Raw genomic sequence first — 19,350 nt, 5'->3', positions numbered from 1 at the left:
CTAGTCTCACTTACCAATGGAAACAACTTTCCTACTTCTATCTATCCCTTTCAAAATTCTGTATATTTCTATGATACCCTCTCATTCTACTGAACTCCAGAGAGTTGTAGTCCCAGGCGACTCAATCTCTCCTCATAGGTTAACCCCTTCATCCCTGGAATCAACCTGGTGAACCTACTCTGCACTGCCCCCAAAGCCAGTATATCCTTCCTCAAGTATGGAGACCAGAACTGCACATAGTACTCCTGGTGCAGCCTCACCAGTATCCTGTATAGTTACAGCATGACCTCCCTGCTCTTGAATTCAATCCCTCTAGCAATGAGGGCCAACATTCCGTTTGCCTTCTTAATAACCTGTTGCACCTGCAAGCCAACTTTTTGCGATTCATGCACAAGCTCTTCCACATCCCTCTGCACAGCAGCATGCTGCAGTCCTTCACCACTTAAATAGTAATCTGCTCTTCTGTTATTCCTTCCAAAATGGATGATCTCACATTTACCAATGTTGTATTCCATCTGCCAGACCTTGGCCCACTCACTTAACCTATCTATATCCCTCTGCAGACTCTCCACATCCTCTGCACAATTTGCTTTTCCACTCAGTTTAGTGTCATCAGCAAATTTTGCTACGCTACACTGAGTCCCCTCTTCCAAATTATTAATGTAAATGGTAAACAGCTGCGGGCCCAGTACCGACCCCTGCAGCACCCCTCTCATCACTGACTGCCAACTGGAGAAACACCCATTTATACCAACTCTCTGCCTTCTATTGGTTAACCAATCCACCATCCATGCCAATACACTTCCTCCAACTCCATGCATTCGTATCTTATTTATAAGTCTCTTGTTCGGCACCTTATCGAATGCCTTCTGGAAATCCAAGTATATGACATCCACCTGTTCCCCTCTATTCACTGCACTCATTATATCCTCAAAGAACTCCATTAAGTTTGTCAAACAGGACCTGCACTTCCTGAATCCATGCTGTGTTTGTCTTATGATAATCTTACCTACATCATTCTTATAGATGACAAGCAACAATGGACCCAGCACCGATCCCAGCAGCACACCACTAGTCACAGGCCTCCAGTCGGAGATGCAACCATCTACTACCACTCTCTGGCCTTTCCTGCAAAGCCAGTATCTCATCTAATATACTACCTCATCTTGAATGCCAAGTGACTGAACCTTTTTGACCAACCTCCCATGTAGGACCTTGTCAAAAGCCTTGCTAAAGTGCATGTAGACAACATCCACTGCCTTGCTTTCTTCAAATTTCTTGGTAACTTCCTCAAAAAAGCACTATAAGATTGGTTAAACATGACCTACCATGGACAAAGCCATGTTGACTATCCCTAATCAGTCCCTGTCTGTCCAAATAATTAGAAGACCACCCAATAACTTTCTCACTACTGAGGTGAGGCTCACTGACCGATAATTTCCTGAGTTATTCTTGGAGTCTCTATTAAACAACTGAACAACATGAGCTATCCTCCAATCCTCTGGCATCTGACCCATGCTACAAATGTTTTAAATATGTCCGCTAGAATTCCACAAAGTTTGCAGAAGGTCTGAGGGAACATCTTCTCAGGCCCTGAAACTTTATCCACTCTGATTTGCCTCAAAAGCAGCAAGCACCCCCTCAATAACCTGTATAAGATCCACAACCTTGCTACTGCTTTACCTCACTTCTATAGACTCTGTGTCCATCTCCCACGTAAATAGATTTGCAAAAAAAAAAATCCATTTAAGATTTTCCACATCTCTTTTGGCTCCACACATAGATTACCATTCTGATCTTCCAGAGGACCAATTTTGTCCCTTACTATCCTTTTGCTCAAAGTATCTGTAGAAGCCCTTATGACTCTTCTTCACTTTGTCTGCTAGAGCAACCTCATGCCTTCTTGTAGCCCTCCTGATTTCCTTCTTGAGTATTGTCCTGCAATTCTTATACTTCTTAAGTACCTCATTCATTCCTACCTGCCTGTATCACCTTCTTTTTCTTAACCAGGGCCTCAATAACTCTCAAAATCCAATGTTTCCAATATCTATTATCCATCCCTTTTATTCTCACAAAAACATACCAACTCTGTACTCTCAAAATTTCACTTTTGAAGGCCTCCCATTTACCAAATACACATTTGCAGAAACAACCTATTCCAATCCCTACTTATCAGATGCTTTCTGATACCAAAGAACTTGGCTTTTCTCCAACTTAGAATCTCAACCCAAGGACCAGACCTATCCTTTTTCATAATTACCTAACGGCATTATGATCCCTAAATGTTCCCCGACACAAAGTTTTGTCATCTGCCCTGTCTCATTCACTAATAGGAGATCTAGTATTGCACTCTGTAGTTGGGACTTCTATGTACTGATTAAGAAAGCCTTTCTGAACACATTTGCCAAACTCTTTCCCATCCAACCCTTTTACAATATGCGAGTCCCAGTCAATATGTGGAATCCTGTTGTATGAGGGTTTGAATGCATGAGTAATAGCCAAAATAATATCTTCTTCATACTCTGCTTAGGAGATCCTTTGGGATTGGGGATTGCTTGCTTCCACTCCAGTTCTGTAGGAGCTGTAGCCTGTTCATTTTCACTTCTGCATCCATTCTTGTCCCATCCATTCCAGTCATCCGAGGACAACTGATAATAACCAGTTAACTTCCTAATATGCCTTTGAATGACGGGGGAAATGGTAGAATGGAGTCAAGGTTGCACCTGTGTTGCAATCTACACAATAGTAGATGTAACTTTTGTACTACTGTGTCAGGGATTCTCAAGAGTCTGTGAGGATGTTACGTTTACTCCAGGGAACTTTGAGAGCAGTCTTGAATCCTTAACTCCTGTCTTCTCTGATGAGACCATGTCTGGGATATTATGGACAAGCCTGGGCTCCCTGCGTATGGGTGGATGCGTTTTCTATAGAAGCTGTGTAGTGAAAGCTCAATTCCTGGTACGTCACATGAGGAGAGAGACACTAGGCCTGCATTCTCCTGAATTTATACTGTGCGGTTATCATGAAAGTGTTTAAGTTCTTGTGGGTTTTGACAGGGTAGATGTAGGGTCGGTTGGCTTGCCTAGAACAGTGGGGGGGAGTGGTCACAGACTTCAAGTGAGAGGTTGGCCATACTCTAAGACAGAAATGAGAAGATATTTCTTTCTTGGTCATTCTTTAGAAGTTTGTTTATTTCCTGAGTATGTTCATGACAGAGCTAATAGATTTTTTGATTAGGGAATTAAGGGATGTGAGTTTAACACAGCTAAGGTAAAAGATAAGCTGTGACGTATTGAATGTGGACCAGGTGTGAGTATCTGAGTGGCTCTTTTCTACTTGTATTTCTGAGGTTTTTGCCCATTAGGACTTAGCCATTTTTTCCCATGACCTCTGAATCTGAGGCACATTGCCAAATCTGCTCTTAATGAATATTGGATGGAAGTGACTGAAAATTCAGTGTAGAATAAGATTTGTGTTAAGCAACGCAGCACTTCTGTACTTCTGACTTTGGTATAAAATTTTAAATTTGGCTATGTCTTTCTAGAAGAATAACCTTTTCAAGCAGTGCTGAAGAATAGTTTACTCTTGCTCAGCATGTGATGGGTAACAATAATATGCATTCAAATACATGTGCATTTTGGAAAGTAATGTTAATGTATGAGCATTAACAAATGGAGACTATTTCACATAAGAACATTGGTATGGGCTGCATTGTGCTGAATTTTAGCTGTCAGTTCTGTAGAGAATTGCCCACTCGCTACTGTGTGCTTTGAAAATTCTCCAGGCATACTCCAAATTAAAACATTGGTGACATCAGTCTGCTACTTATCCTTGCCCCACCACTTTGCCTCCCATATTATCATGCATCTCTCCCTATGGTTTTTAGTCTCCATCACAATCGTGATCTTCCTCATTCATTATTGATCCCTTCCCTCTACCCTCACTGACAACACCATATTTAAGGGGTGATACTCAGCCTAAAATTCAATTCTCCTTCATCGACAAATTGTCTGCAGGCGTAAAGCAGATATCTGCAGCTCTCCAAACTTGAGTTTACAAATTGAGATACTATTTTCTGCCCACTAATTATTCAGTTTTTTTCTCTGATCTTGGATCAAAACCACACTTCTAAAAGTAGCGGTCTTCTTTGTACAAGCGAATCAGAGTTAATTGCAGCTTTGAAACAGAATGATTAAAGTGATTTTGCTTTGAGTAAAGCAGATTGTTTTGGCAGAAAGTATGGCCCATTGTAGTTTGACCTGCAATTTTATTCCGTTTCTTTTTTCTTCTCTTGCTTATTCGTGGTGCAGAAGGGAAAGGGGGAGAAAAGGGAGCAGTAGTGGTAAGGAACTTAATATGTCAGGGGAACAGATAGGAGATTCTGTGGATGTGAGTGGGACCCCCGAATGGAATGTTGCTTCTAGGGGCCAGGGTCAGGGATTGGTGAATTTGTGGAATTTATTACCACAGGGAGCTGTGGAGGCCAGATCGTTGGGTGATTTTATGGCAGAGCTTGATAGGTTCTTGATTGGACACAGCAGCAAAGGTTATGGGAAGAAAAGGGGGAAAAAAGGATCAGCCATGATGGAATGGTGGAGCAGATTTGATGGGCCAAAAGGCATAATCCTGCTCCTATGTCTTATGGTCTTATTAGGACTACAGTTTTTTTTACTGATTTAAAGTGAATTTTACTTCTCGCCATGCATGTACTTGATATTGTAGATGTCTTATTTATAAGGGATTCATCTGAAAACTAGTGCTGTTCATTATGTTTATTAGATTCTATTGTGTTCTATTATAATCAATTTTTATAATGGATTTTTATCAGAACTGGACTTTTTAATGTGCCCATTAGTACCTGTTTTGGGTTTCAAAAGAATAAACTGAAACTGCATACAGTTCAAATCAGATTAATTAATCCACAGCATCAGTCAATGTAGTTGCAAACTCTTTACCACCTCCTTGCAACTTTTAATAAGGCAGCCTTCCTTGACAGTTGCCATTACTGTTGAAACCTTGCATTCTGAAACTTTTTTAGCTGAGTTGGGAAGAGAAGGCCTGGATGCCCAATTCATCAGTGTTGTTATTAGGGAGCAACAGCCTTCCAAAATTTCGAGGTTGTTCACCTTGTCTCAATTGATTTTAGTGGCGCTCACTCCAACATCATTGCTCAGTCTTTCAACACTCTTTACCCTTTTGAAAAAGGCAAAGCATGGAGGATGTTGACTGCTGTGAATTGCGCAATGAAAACTTGTGGCTCAGAATAATATATTTGTACTGGACTTCAACCTGTTTTAGTTTGTTTCATCTCATTTTCTTGGAATGCCACACGTAGTTCCTGGTGGTACAGTTTAGTCACAGATTTTGTCTGTATTTGCGGCACTGAATGTTTTGACGCTTTTTAAATGCCTAGTGCTGGAAATGGTAAAGTAAATGTGATGATTATATAATAGCAGGTCATGCCTTTAAAATTTTCACCACCTGACTGAACGATTCATTCACCCAATCAGTAGCAGAGTCATGTTGGGAGAACACATTCAATGTCTCAAGGGATTTGGCTTAAAACATTAACTGTTCATTCCCATCCTTAGATTCTGCCTGACCTGCTGAGCTCCTCCAGCACATTGTGTCTATTTCTCTAGATTTCCAGCATCTGCAGTGCCTTGTGTCTTCATCTTCTCATCCATCGTACAAAATAATTTCTGATATTGACTCCTACTCTGCAGTGTGTGGGCATCGGTTAAGGCTATGACTGAGCTCATTCCTTATACACCGTTATACTCCAGTAACTGACATGTATGCTCAGTACCCAGTTACTGTTAACCTTTATAATCCTGCAAAGTAATATTAGAAAATTGATAATACCCCTACAACTGTATCTCAGATAAGAGTCATTATCTTGAGGAGGAAGAGTTAGGAGTAAGCTGGGAACAAAAAAAAACAAGATTTTAGTGAAGTTTGTCAGCAAACCTCATTTCCATTATTTAACTTGTGCACTTCTGGTGGGTTTTTGTAATTATTGATAATTCATTTCAAGGCTCCTCAAGAAGCTGACAACAATAAATGCCAATTATAAAATTGTGGTATGTGCATACTCACTCAAAGCAAATTCCATTTATCTAAAGCTCCAAAAGTCTCACTGAAAATTTACATAATTAATATCACTGACATTTGTCAATGATATTAAGCCTGATTCTCCTTCATAGTGTTAGTAATGCAAACCCTCAAAAAAGGACTGTTCTAAAACTGATGTCCATCAGATAAGTAGATTTCTGATGTTGACCTGTTCTGGCCTACATGTGACCCCTGACCTGAGCCCTACAACTGTTAGCAACCATTTGATTGAACCCAGCAAGTTGCCTGATTGAGGATCAATTAAAGATAGTTCATAAATTTTGCTGCTCACGTCCATTGAAATAATCTATGTAAAAAGCGTATTATTTATTTCTGTTAAATATCTCATATTGTTAGGCATGGTAACCTTAAGCTCTCATTTCCTAAATCATAATTTTTAAAATTTACCCTAACATGCTGCATCATTAGAACTAAATATATCTATCTTCTTGCCTTTGAATGCCTTCATTAAAATTTTTACTTTGTCCAGAGCCCAAGCTTTGCCGAAGGCTTTGACATGGCTGAATGGAGATTTTACAGTTTACACATACGTTCAGTTAAAGTAATTTCCACGGGCTGTTCTCAGACCACTGAGCCAGTGAGGAGTTGAACACAAAACATGCTGGGGTGAGCAATTCAACCCTTTGAGACTGCTCTGCCATTTAATAAGATCATGGGCAATCTTCAATCCCTTCTTCACTTTCCTGTACTTACTAAATATCACTTGATTCCCTTAATGTGCAAAATCTATTTAACTCTGACTTGAATATGTGTGATGTCTAGGCAATTACAGCCCTCTTATGTAGAAAATCCACTCTTCGCTGAGTAAAGAAATTTCATCTTAGACTGGACTTGAGACTGTTTCTAGGCAGCCCAGTAAAAAAAGGAACATTATCTTTATATCTACACTATCAAGTCCTATAAGCATTTTCTATGTTTTAATGAGATCACATTTATAACATGAACTGAAGCGACAAACACAAAATGCTGGAGGAACACAACAGATCGGGCAGCAGCTATGAAGACACATGGACAATCTTTTGGGTTGAAATCCTTCATCAGGACCGTGTGTGTTACTCTATCAGGACTATGTGTGTTACTCTATCTTTTCAGCATCTGCAGTCTTGTGTTTTCAACAGGCACCATACCCTGTTTAATGTCTCAGTAATATAAGAAAGCCTCTTCAATCTCTTGTTCAAATCTTAGTTCATGTAAATGTGTTGAAAGTCAAACCAAGCCGGAAGTATTATAATGACAGAAAATGTTTGAGTTGCTTATAAGTTTGTGAGAGATTCTTTGTTTCTCATGCAGAAGCACTCCACAAGCACACAAATCAGACATTAAGTAATAGCTGCAGAAAAGTCTTTCCCCATCATTTAGCAGTTCGTACTTCCAATTCCTGGATTTCACAATATATTTCAAAAATTCTATTTCTTTTGTTCAGTGACAGTCTTCTCAGCTCTCAGAAACAAAGATTCCAGATATACTCTAATTTGGGAGAGAAGAAAATTTTACAGTGAAAATGGGCTTGCTCAATTAAGAGAGTAATTCCCATGGAACAACCAGTGACATTTGCCTGCATTGCTTCCAGTGCAAGGATATCACTCCTCAAGTGAGAGATAGCCTCACAATTGCAGTTTGACATCCCAAATTTTCTTTCTGCTCCCACCCTTATCATGCAATAATGTGTAGAGTTACAGAGTCATAGAACAGTATAACAAAGAAACAGGCCTTCAGCCCATCTAGTCTGCTGAACTATTATTCTGCCTACTCCCATTAATCCACATCCGGATCATTGCCCTCCATTTCCTTCCCATCTATATATCTATCCAAATTGCTCTTGAATGTTGAAATCAAACCCACATCCGCCATTTGTGCTGACAGTTTGTTCCACACTCTGACCACCCTCTGAGTGAAGAACTTCCCTTTAAATATTTCACCTTTCACTTTCAACCCATGATTTCTAGTTCTAGTCTCACTCAACCTCAGTGAAAAAAGCTTGCTTGCATTTACCTGATCTATACCCCTCATAATTTTGTATACCTCTATCAAATCTCCCCTCATTCTCCTATACTCCAGGGAATAAAATCCTAACCTATTTGAACTTTCCATCTTTCTCTGCACTCTTTCAATCTTACTAATGTCTTTGTTATAGGTAGTTGGCCAGAACTGCTCACCATACACCAAATTAGCATCACCAACGTGTTATACAACTTCAATATGACATCCCAATTCCTGTACTTAATACTTTGATTGGTACTGTAGTTCAATGTACTCGCTTCACTCTGTTCCAAGCCTACAGAGGAAGGCTACGTGGAACAGTCTATGTTCCGGCCTGTAACCTGCAGCTCTTCCTATGGTTGATGGATGACTGCGTTGGTGACGCTTCCTGCATGCATACCAAGCTCTTTGACTTCACCAACTTCCATCCTGCCCTCAAATTCACCTGGTCCATTTCTGACACCTTCCTCCCCTTTCTAGATCTCTCTTTATCTATTTTGGAGACAGTTTATCCACTGATATATTGTAAACCCACTGATTCTCACAGCTACTCGGACTCTACCCCTCTCCACCCTGCCACTTGTAAAAATGCCATCCCCTTCTCTTAATTTCTTGTCTCCACATCCACCGAGATGTAACACTGGGCGTCATAGGAAGTCATTCCTGCCTGTGGTCATCAAACTTTACAACTCCTCCCTCAGAGTGTCAGACACCCTGAGCCAAGAGGCTGGTTCTGGACTCATTTCCATTTGTCATGATTGACTTATTATTATTTAATTATTTATGGTTTTATATTGCTATATTTCTACACTATTCTTGGTTGGTGTGGCTGTAATGAAACCCAATTTCCCTCGGGATCAATAAAGTATGTCTGTCTGTCTGTACCACATCTGCTCTCAGGATGAAGCTTTTCATTCCATAACTAATGAGATGTCCTCCTCCTTCAAGGAAAGGGATTCCCTTCCTCCACCATCAACACTGCCCTCAACCACATACTCCCCTCACCCTATCCTCCTGCCACTCCACGAGGGATAGGGTTGCTGGTATCCTCACCTACCACCCCATCAGCTGATATGTCCAACAGAGACTCCGTAACTTCCGCCATCTGCAACGGGATCCCACTTCTTTTCCTCCCCACCCTTCCTCCACTTTCCGCTTTCTGCAGGGATTGCTCTCTACATGACTCCCTTGTCCATTCATCCCTCTCCACTGATCTCCCTCCTGGCACCTATCCTTGCAAGTGGAACAAGTGCTACACCTACCCCTAAACCTCCTCCCTCACTACCATTCAGGGCCCTACACAGTCCTTCCAGGTGAGGTGACACTTCTCCTGTGAATCTGTTGTAGTCGTTACTGTATCCAGTGCTCCCGGTGTGGCGTCCTGTATGTCGGTGAGACCCGACGTAGATTGGGAGACCACTTTGCTGAGCACCAGAAAAAGTGGGATCTCCCAGTGGCCACCCAGTTCAGTTCCACTTCCCATTCCCATTCCGACATGTCAGTCCATGGCCTCCTCTACGTCTGCGATGAGACCACACTCAGGTTGGAGTACAGCATCTTATTTTCTGTTTGGGTAGCCTCGAATGTGATGGTGTGAACATCGATTTCTCAAACTTCTGGTAATTCCCCCACTTCTCCTTCACCATTCCCCATTCCCATTTCCCTTTCTCACCTGCCTCTCTCTGGTGCTCCTCATTCTCCTTCCCTTTCTTCCATGGCTTTCAGTTTCTTTTAAACAAACAGTTTCCCCCCCTTTGCCTCTTTCACCAATCGCCTTCACACCTCCTAATTCCCCCCCAGTTTCACCTATCACTACTACCTTGTACTTCTTTCTTTCCTCCCTCCACCCTCTTACTCCTTACTCTGACCGCATCTCTTTCTTTTCAGTCCTGATGAAGGGTCCTGACCTGAAACATCAACTGTTTATTCTTTCATAGATGCTGCCTGGCCTGCTGGGTTCCTCCATCATTTTGTGTGCATTACTTTGATTTCCAGCATCTGCAGATTCTCTTGCTAGTGGCTCTCTTTATGACCCCATATACTCATTTTCAAGGAATTATGGATCTGTATTCCCATATCCCTTGGGTTTTCCACACTCCTCAGTGCCCTAATGTTCACCGTGTAAATCCTACCCTAGTTTGTCTCCCAAAGTGAAACACCTCTCACTTGTCTGCATTAAATTCCACGTTGCCATGTTTCAACCCATTTATTCACTTGGTCTAGATCCTGCTGCAAGCTTTGATAGCTTTCCTTCCTGTCTGCTATGCCCCGGTCTTCAAGGTCAAGTTTATTGTCATGTACACAGAACAATGTTCTTCCGGACCAATGTGCACAGCACAGTACATGTATATTTCATTTTATTGTATTGAAATGCAGCATAGTATAGGCCTTTCGGTCCTTCAAGCTGTGCCACCCATTGACTCCCGATTTAACCCTCGCCTAATCATGGGACAATTTACAATGACCAATTAACCTACCAACCAGCACATCCTTGGACTTTGGACCTGAGCACCCGGAGGAATCCCACACGGCCATGGGGAGAATTTGCACAACACATAAAGCAATATTGCTACTAGTAATTAACAAATCATAAGGTGCATTTACAATACACTTTAAAAAGTAAACGGAATAACGCTACTGGCATTTCATACATAGTGAGACTTGTGGTGGTGGCAGGAAGCTCAGTCGTCTCACAGCCTGGGGATCCTAATAGTCCTCCTCCTAATGATTTATTGTCTGAGCGCTGATCATTGTAACGTTCCAATATGTACAAGTTTCAATCTTAACATGCCTCTTTTTTCCCCATTAATTAACCAATCCTTTCTCCGTGTACATTTATCACTCCTTACACCACAAGGTCTTATCTTTTTAGACATCCGAAAATATCACATGTACTAGTTTCTCTTGATCAGCTTAGCTCATTGGCAAAGGACTCTCATATCATTTCTAAATACCATTTCCTTTCAGGAAGACATCTTGGTTCTACATAGTTGTATTTTGATTTTCTAAATGTCCTGCTGCTGCTTCCTTAATAATGGAATCTGACTATTTTCCCAAAGCAGATGTTAAACTAACTAACTTATATTGTCCTACTTCATGTCCCCCTCCTTATTAAGTAACGGCTTCTTCATAAGTGTGTTTTCACAATCCACTTTTGAAGAATATGAAAAATCTTGAGAAAACAGTTATTTTCAACGTTAGGTACTAATTTGAATTGTGAAAACAAATAAAACCTTTTTAAGGTAAACTGAATGTTAAATTATTATACTGGTTTATTATTGCATGTTTGGAGGGACTGTGGAAAAACTTTGTTTTGCATGCAGATGATTTCATTACAAAAATACACTGAGGAAGATGTGAGGGAACACGATAACAGGATGCAGAATAAAACGTTGCAGTTAAAAAGAAGGTACATTGCTGGCAGAAAGTAAGCTGCAAGGCCATAATGTGGTAGATTGTGAGGTTAGGAATCCATGTTATTGTGCTCAGGGATTGTTTGAAAGTTTTAGAACAGCAGGATAAAAGTTGTCCATGAGACTGGTGTACTTGTGTTCAGGCTTTTGTATCTTCTGTCCAATAAGAGGTGGAGAAGAGAGAGAATATCTGGGAGTAATGGAATGAGAGAGAAAAGCAGGCTTGAGCCCATCTTGAACCCTTACGGATAGTATGTGAAAAAGAAGCAAAATGATTGAAGAGTTAAACATGAACCCAATTACAGATTCAGATTCATTTATTTATCACATGTACATTGAAATGTACCGCGAAATGTATCATTTGTGTTAGTAGCCAGTACAACATAAGGATGTGCTGGGGGCACCCCACAAATGTCACCTCACATTCAGGTGCCAACATAGCTTAACCACATTGTTTGCAGAACACACAAGCAACAACAACAACAACAGTAAAACAAGTTCCTTACCACCTTCCCATCCCTCTCCCCCTCCCCCCCACCGAAGAACTGAGAAATGACAGAAAGTAAAAGGAAAATCAATATTATTTGGATATAACGTAAGGAAAACTCGAAAGTTATTTGAATATATGTAGATTAAGAGAGTAAATAATGCCTGCTTAAAATGTCAAAAGGGATATCTTAATAAAGAGCTGATGAACTAAACTGTGTACTGGTCATGCTTGTAAGTGGCTGCCAATGCTACAATAATGCAAGAGGTAGATGAAATATTGGCTAGGAAAATATAAACAGATAAAGATGAAGGACTTTAAAAGTTGACAGCTTCAGGATTAGGAAATTGAAAAGTCTGTTTTCTTTGTTCTAAAGAGCAGCAATGATAAACACAGCAAGTACAGAGCAGTCAGTCTAAGCTTTTGTAGGCAATAATCTGGGACAAAATTAATTGGCATCTGGAGAAGTACAGATGAGTGTTTGAAATATTCATTGAAAGACAAATCATGTTTGAATGAGTATTTTGATGAAGTAATAGTTTATGCGTACTTGGGTTTTCAAAAGCCGTTTGCAGAATTGAAGCCCATGGGAATAAAGTCACTGACTACATGAATATGAAAAGACTGGTGGGAGATTTATCGTGATATTCCATAGACTTTGGTAGTAGGATCACAGCTCTTTTTGATACATATTGATCTGCTAAACTTGAATATATTGGGCAAAGTTCCAAAAGTTTTTAAAAGCAAAAATGCCAAAGACAAGAGGGGTGACAATCTCACACTGAGTGCACTGAGATACATTGGTGAAAGGGAGAGGCACATAGCAGATGACATTTACTGAAAATTATGCGAATTCATTTGGAGCAAAGATCAAAAAAGTTGCGCTTAATTTTTATAAAGCCTGGATTAGATCTGGAAGCTTTTAGACAGACTGCAGAAGAAATGTTCTGAATTAGTGCCAGGCTTGCATGGAGAAGCTAGAGTTCAAATCAGACCAGAAAAAAACTAAAAGAATAGATTGAAAATTTGTTCAATATCCTGAGAGTTTTGGATAGGTTAACTAAGGATTGCCTCAGCCAAATGGATTTGTAACCAGAAAATAGAGACTGATATTAATTGGCAAAAGAACTAGATGTTTAATTTGCTCATGGGGCATGGAATGTATTGTAAATAATCCATTGAACCAAGTGATTTTGCAAGTCAACTCAGACTGGGTCCAGTATACTGTAGGATACAGTTCAGGAACCTATTGAAATGTCATCATGTTGATGAGTCTGGAGTGATGCATTAACCAGCCTCTGTGAGGATGGTTGTGAATCCAAGGAGACAAGAAAATAGGAGTAGGCTACTTGGACCCTGAAACCCACACTGCGCAATTCAATATGATTATGGCAGATCTGCCAAAAGCCTTAACAGTACCAGTTCCTCATAGCTCTCAATTTCTTGATCTTTTAAAGAGCATCCACTTTCTCCTTAAATACTTTCAATATTCTAGCCTTTAGACAGTCACTACTCTCCATGAGAGAGATTTCTAACGTAGCAGTTTGCAAAATGGCTGCCTCCTGTTTTGATAACTGAGTCCTCTCATTTCAGACTCTCGCTGCACTAGAAACCTTTCAATGCCTTAAGGCCTTCGAAGTTTAAAGTATATTTACTACCGAAGTATGCATAAATTATACATCCTCGAGATTTGCCCACTTACAGGCAGCCACAAAGCATGAAACCCAGAGTAACCCAATTTAAAAACAAGACCAACGCCCAATGTGCAGAGTAAGAGGGGTATAAACACAAATCATGCAAGCTATTAAAGCATGCAGTAGCTTCCAGAGCCAAATTGAGTCCATAGACCTGAAACCTGGAGTAGCCAGAGTAAGCCCATAGCATAGTTCAACACACAGTGGGGCAAATCACTATGAAGCATGCAGCAGGAGAGCAGAGTAAAACGTCACAGAGTTGAGGGTTGGTGAGGGCATCGCAGGTTAACTAGATGGTTAGCATGAACATAGAGAGCCGACAGGCTTGTTTCCTTCTCCATAGCTTCATCACATATGACCATCCTGTGTAATTGGCACAAGAAGTCTACTATCTCATAATCTACCCACTCAGCTGCCTCATCGGCCACCTGAGAATCCACAGAACAGAAGTCATCCTCAATTGTGAAGGACTGCCTCGGAAGAAGAAAAAGATCACACCAAGCATAATATACAGTAAATAGCTTAACAAAGAGCGCATAATGAAGTCTTCTTTCATTCTACTAGTAAGGCTTTGTGTTCTGTAGAGGAATTCCATTCCTTTGTTATTTAACAGCTCTTTAATAAAGCTGTCACCCCATTGTGTCATAGTTAATGGGGCAAATTGTAAAATGAAAGTGCTGCTGGGGGTGTTTATTTTGTGATTTCAGTTAGTTGAAAAACAAATTGAAGTTTCAACCTATGTGTCCCCTCTGCCGTGGAACTGCTGTCTATGGACCTTGTTGTACTTTTATTTTGGTTCTGCCAGGCCAGAGCAAAGAAAATACTGGAACAGAATAACAAAAGTCTGAGAGCAGAGCATGAGACCTGATCCTAACGCTTCAATGATTTGTTTTAACATCTGTTCAGATTGCCTCTCAGTGGAGGAAGGATCTGGAACAATTGCACATGTTGGAGCAGCAGCATTTGAAGTCTTTGCTCTCGGTGACACACGAAGAAGCTTCTGCACAAGCCCAAAGGGAAGTGATGGTACGCCTGAGGCAGGAATTCCAGAAAAATATTTATGAGCGTCTGAAGGAGGTCATCAGGCTGGAGGAGTTAGATCCAACTTCAGGCAGACAAATTATGCAAGAAAGTTGGCACATTCAGGTAGGAAACTTAACATTGTTGCTGCATCTTCCCATGTTTGAATTTTGTGGCTTTTGTGCATCGAGGGGTGACAGAGTGGCAGTGGGATGACTATGGCAAATTATGGTACCTCAAAGGAAGTTATTCAACTTTTATCCAGAACTGGATGAAATATCTGCAAGAATTGTTTTTGTTTTAATTTTGGATGGTGTACCATATGACTGAAGATAAATATCGTGGCACCTAAAAGGTAAGAACGTCAATTAAATGTTGAAGTTGGTTGATCGAGGGTGCTGAATACATGTTGCCAATTAGCAAATTCACCTAAGCCCATTGCCAATGTTATATCTCGATTGCTGTTGTTTACTCAGTATCCTTATCGCTCCATCTGCATGGCAATCCATTTTGGGGCACAAGAATTGAAAATCAATAGATTGTAAAAGCAACTTATTTAGACATAATCAGACCCCTCGTAATGCTGCAAACAGGAGAGTCATCAAGCAAAAACCTGACAAAGTTCAACATCATGTCATATAAAAGAGGTTTCATAATTGCCAATCGCAGGTTTATGGTGGATGTGTCAAAGACTTGTGGTTATTGTTCAGTATATTCCCATCCATCCCCTTTCCCAGGTACCTTGCATGCTTGTGACTATATCATGATTTCCATAGTGCCTTGGCTGGCACAAGATTTGATGCCTTGATCTCTTTTAATCTTACATTAATAGTTTGAGTTGGGCTTCCTTGACAAAATTAGAATTCGTTATGTATCTCTTTTTTTAAATTCATATTTCAGGCTACTACTTTAACATCTCCTGAGATCTGCTTTGGACGAGACTCTATACTCAGTACCTCCTGTACCTAGTAAAGTGGCCTCTGAGTGTATGTTTATGGTCTCCCGCTGCTGTAGCCAGTCCACTTCACGTTTCGACGTGTTGTGCATTCAGACAAGCTCTTGTGCACACTACTGTCGTAACACAAAGTTCAAGTTCAAAGTTAACTTATTTTCAAAATGTACATGAAACCCCTTTTTACTGGGCTTCTCTGGAAGTGCGACTTGTTAACCCCTGGCTAACAGCCACTGGACTCCGCGGTGAGAAACCCACCTTTCTCGGGCTCCATGCATCTAGGGTGTATATGACATTGGTCCCTCCAGACCCGTGAGGTTGGGATGTCTCTCCCACCCAAACCCCGGTTTATGTGAGTGCTGTCTGATTTACTGCCCCCTGCAATCACCTGTCAGCAAGACGTAACAGATTTTACACTCCATACAATTCTAAAGAAAGTATATTTATGACCATTACCTTACCCAAAGAGTTATTAAAGAAAAGAGAAAACAAAAAGGGCCGATTATAATTAAATAGTCAAATGTGCACATAAGTTGAAGATTTATGAGAATGATGAGTCTACCTGAACCCCCGCCTGAACATGATAAAGACCGATCTCTGAAACCTCACCTTACACAGACGTTTGGACATCGAAGTCTGAATGCGCCAGTCGCTTTCCTTGTACCGGCCTCGGCGATGCTAAGCCGTCAGAGCTAATGGACGACACGCTCTCTCTCCTGGGAAATCACCTTCCTTGTTTTATTTTTAAAGAACTCTTCATGCACCTGATCAAGTTTGCATAGCCCTCGTTAATGCACCTGTGAGGGACAACAGGGAACTTGCTTATATGGCTGATTGTCTACGCTCAGCCAGGCAGAGGTGAATAATTCCTCCTCATTTCCCTGCCTCAATAATCCCAGTCAGCAAGGCCTCCAAACAGACAAAGCCTGGTCTGTGTTTTTACCATGTCTGCTTTGGTGCGAACGCGAGGAAGTGCTGACTGCTTTGTAGCTCTGACACTGCCAGCACAGCAGAACATCACAGGTCTGTGAACCCTGGGGTTCCAGCTGCCAGGGATGGCCACTGTCCATTATGGACACCCTTTCAGTGAAACGCTTCCTGTGTGACACAGATGCTCAAGTGTGTGTGATGCCGGCTTCGCCTATTGATGAGAAGGCAGAGAGTGATGAAACTCTGCTGGAGGCCCCCAACAGCAGCAGGATCCAGACTGACAGGACGCGGTGAGTGACGCTCTGCTTCAGTGAGCGACGTTACACGTGGGACATCATCCTGGCTTGAACTCTGCTTGGTGCAGATTTCCTGTGTACCCAGGTTGTTAGTTGATCTTAAGAACAGCCGGCATGTGGATATCAATGACTTTGGGTCATTACCGTCCTCTCCCGTAAGTTCCCCACACTGACTTTCAAGGGCATGCCCCACCACACGTGAGTTTTCTTGACAGCTGGGTGTATTTCCAAACCTCACCAAGCCCACATTCTCCACTACAGTCACAAAACATGGGGTCGGGCACCACATTTCCACAACTGGCCCACCAATCCGTGCCTGCGCTCATAGACTGGACCCAGAAAAGCTAGAAATTGCGAAGGCTGGGTTTGCCAACACGGAAAGACTTGGCATTGTATGCTGGTCAAATAGCCTCTGGGCTCTGGTCCCTAAATCCCATGGTGATTGCCACCCATGTGATTACTGTCACCTTAACAAGGTTGCCACCCCTAATCGCTACCTGGTCCCACAAATTCAAGACTTTTTGGCATGTTTAGCTAGAAATTTAATTTTTTCCAAAGTTGCCTTTGCTAGGGGCTGCCATTAGGTACCTGTTTGTTAGGAGGACATTCCCAAAACAGCTGTGATAACCCTGCTTGAGTTTCTGCGCAAGCCATTTGGGCTGAAAAATGCAGCACAGCCTTTTCAATGGCTGATGGACTCTATATTAAAAGACTTGGCCTTTCATTTTGTTTACCTCGATGACACACTTGTCACCTGTGCATCCAAATTCAAACATGTATCTCATCTCCACACACTTTTTGAGCACTTAAGTCAACACAGGTTGATTATTAACCTTGCTAAATACCAGTTTGGGTTATCAACCATTAACTTTCTCGGCCACCGCATCTCTGCGAAGGTGCAAGGCCCTCCCATCAAAAGTCGCCATACTTAATGGATTTCCCACTGTCCAGAAAAACTGCAGGAGTTTGTAGGCATGGTGAATTTCTATCACCACTTCGTTCTGCGAACCGCTGAACTTATGCTCCCCCTGTATAGGACGCTTAAAGGCAATACCCCTAATTACATATTTGACTAGTTAGTGGACATGACCAGGGCATTTGATGACACCAAACAAGCTCTTTCTAATGTGACCCTACAGGTGCACCCATTCCCCAGCACACCTATAGCTATTGCTGTGTGTGCTGTGCACGAACAGCTGGTTTAGAGGCCTGTGACAACCACTTTCCACCTTCAGCAGGCAGCTCCCTCCCCTGAAATGAAGTACAGCACTTTTGACTGTGAGCTTCTTGGTCTCTATCTAGCTGTCCATCATTTTCGTTTTCTTCTACAGGGTCGCCATTTCACAGTGTTCGCTGATTACAAACCCCTCATGCACGCGATGGCCAACATATAAGACCCTTGGTCAGCACGATAGCAACGTCACCTTGCCTACATATCAGAGTTCACAACTGATATACAACATATCATGGGGAAAAGTAATGCCGTGGCTGATTGCCTCTCACGGCCAGCCGTTGAGGCCCTACACAGGGGTTGACTATGCCAGCATGGCAGCCGACCAAGCTACTAACCCAGAGGTCCGGGCTTACCAAATAGCTGTCAGGGGCCTGTGGTTTTCTGACATTTAATTTGGGGAAGCTGGGGTTTCTCTCCGGTGTGATGTCTCAGTAAGTCGCTCCTGCTCCCATAGTCAGGGACTCTGTACGTGGTCTCTTGCATCCCGGCCAGATGGCCTCGTGGAAACATGTTGCACTAAAGTTTGTCTGGCATGGCCTTAGAAAAGACGCACACGATTGGACTGCAGCCTGTGTGGAGAGCCAGCAGGCAAAAATTAATTGTCATGTTCAGGCACTATTGGCACCGTTTGAGATCCCTGAGCAACAGTTTGACTGTGTCAATTTGGACCTTGTTGCTGCCTCTTACCCCCCCACCCCCACCCCACAGTTTCACTCACCTCCTTATGTAATGATGCAACTCTATAAATCTGGTTAGGCCACACTTGGAGTACTGTGTCCAGTTCTGGTCGCCTCACTATGGGAAGGATGTGGAAGCATTGGAAAGGGTACAGAGGAGATTTACCAGGATGCTGCCTGGTTTAGAGAGTATGGTTTATGATCAGAGATTAAGGGAGCTTGGGCTTTACTCTTTGGAGAGAAGGAGGATGAGAGGAGACATGATAGAGGTATACAAGATATTAAGAGGAATAGATAGAGTGGACAGCCAGCGCCTCTTCCCCAGGGCACCACTGCTCAATACAAGAGGACATGGCTTTAGGGTAAGGGGTGGGAAGTTCAAGGGGGATATTAGAGGAAGGTTTTTTACTCAGTGGTTGGGTGCATGGAATGCACTGCCTGAGTCAGTGGTGGAGGCAGGTACACTGGTGAAATTTAAGAGACTACTAGACAGGTATATGGAGGAATTTAAGGTGGGGGTTTACATGGGAGG

The 19,350-nt window shown here is 41.9% G+C and overlaps 1 protein-coding gene across 3 annotated transcripts in view; it reads left to right on the top strand.

Moving 5' to 3' along the window:
* LOC140726363 (limbin-like) overlaps nucleotides 1–19,350 on the top strand; it is a 212,798-nt gene that overhangs the window by 69,431 nt on the left and 124,017 nt on the right. For all 3 annotated transcript variants that reach the window (XM_073042642.1, XM_073042641.1, XM_073042643.1), the window contains one exon: nucleotides 14,616–14,855. In XM_073042642.1, coding sequence (XP_072898743.1) covers nucleotides 14,616–14,855 — 240 coding nt within the window. The remainder of the gene's footprint in view (nucleotides 1–14,615; nucleotides 14,856–19,350) is intronic.

This window comes from Hemitrygon akajei, chromosome 4, assembly GCF_048418815.1.
Source record: "Hemitrygon akajei chromosome 4, sHemAka1.3, whole genome shotgun sequence".
Classification (NCBI taxonomy): domain Eukaryota; kingdom Metazoa; phylum Chordata; class Chondrichthyes; order Myliobatiformes; family Dasyatidae; genus Hemitrygon; species Hemitrygon akajei.
Note: the sequence above shows the minus strand (reverse complement) of the source record. Positions and strands in the feature narration are given on the sequence as shown.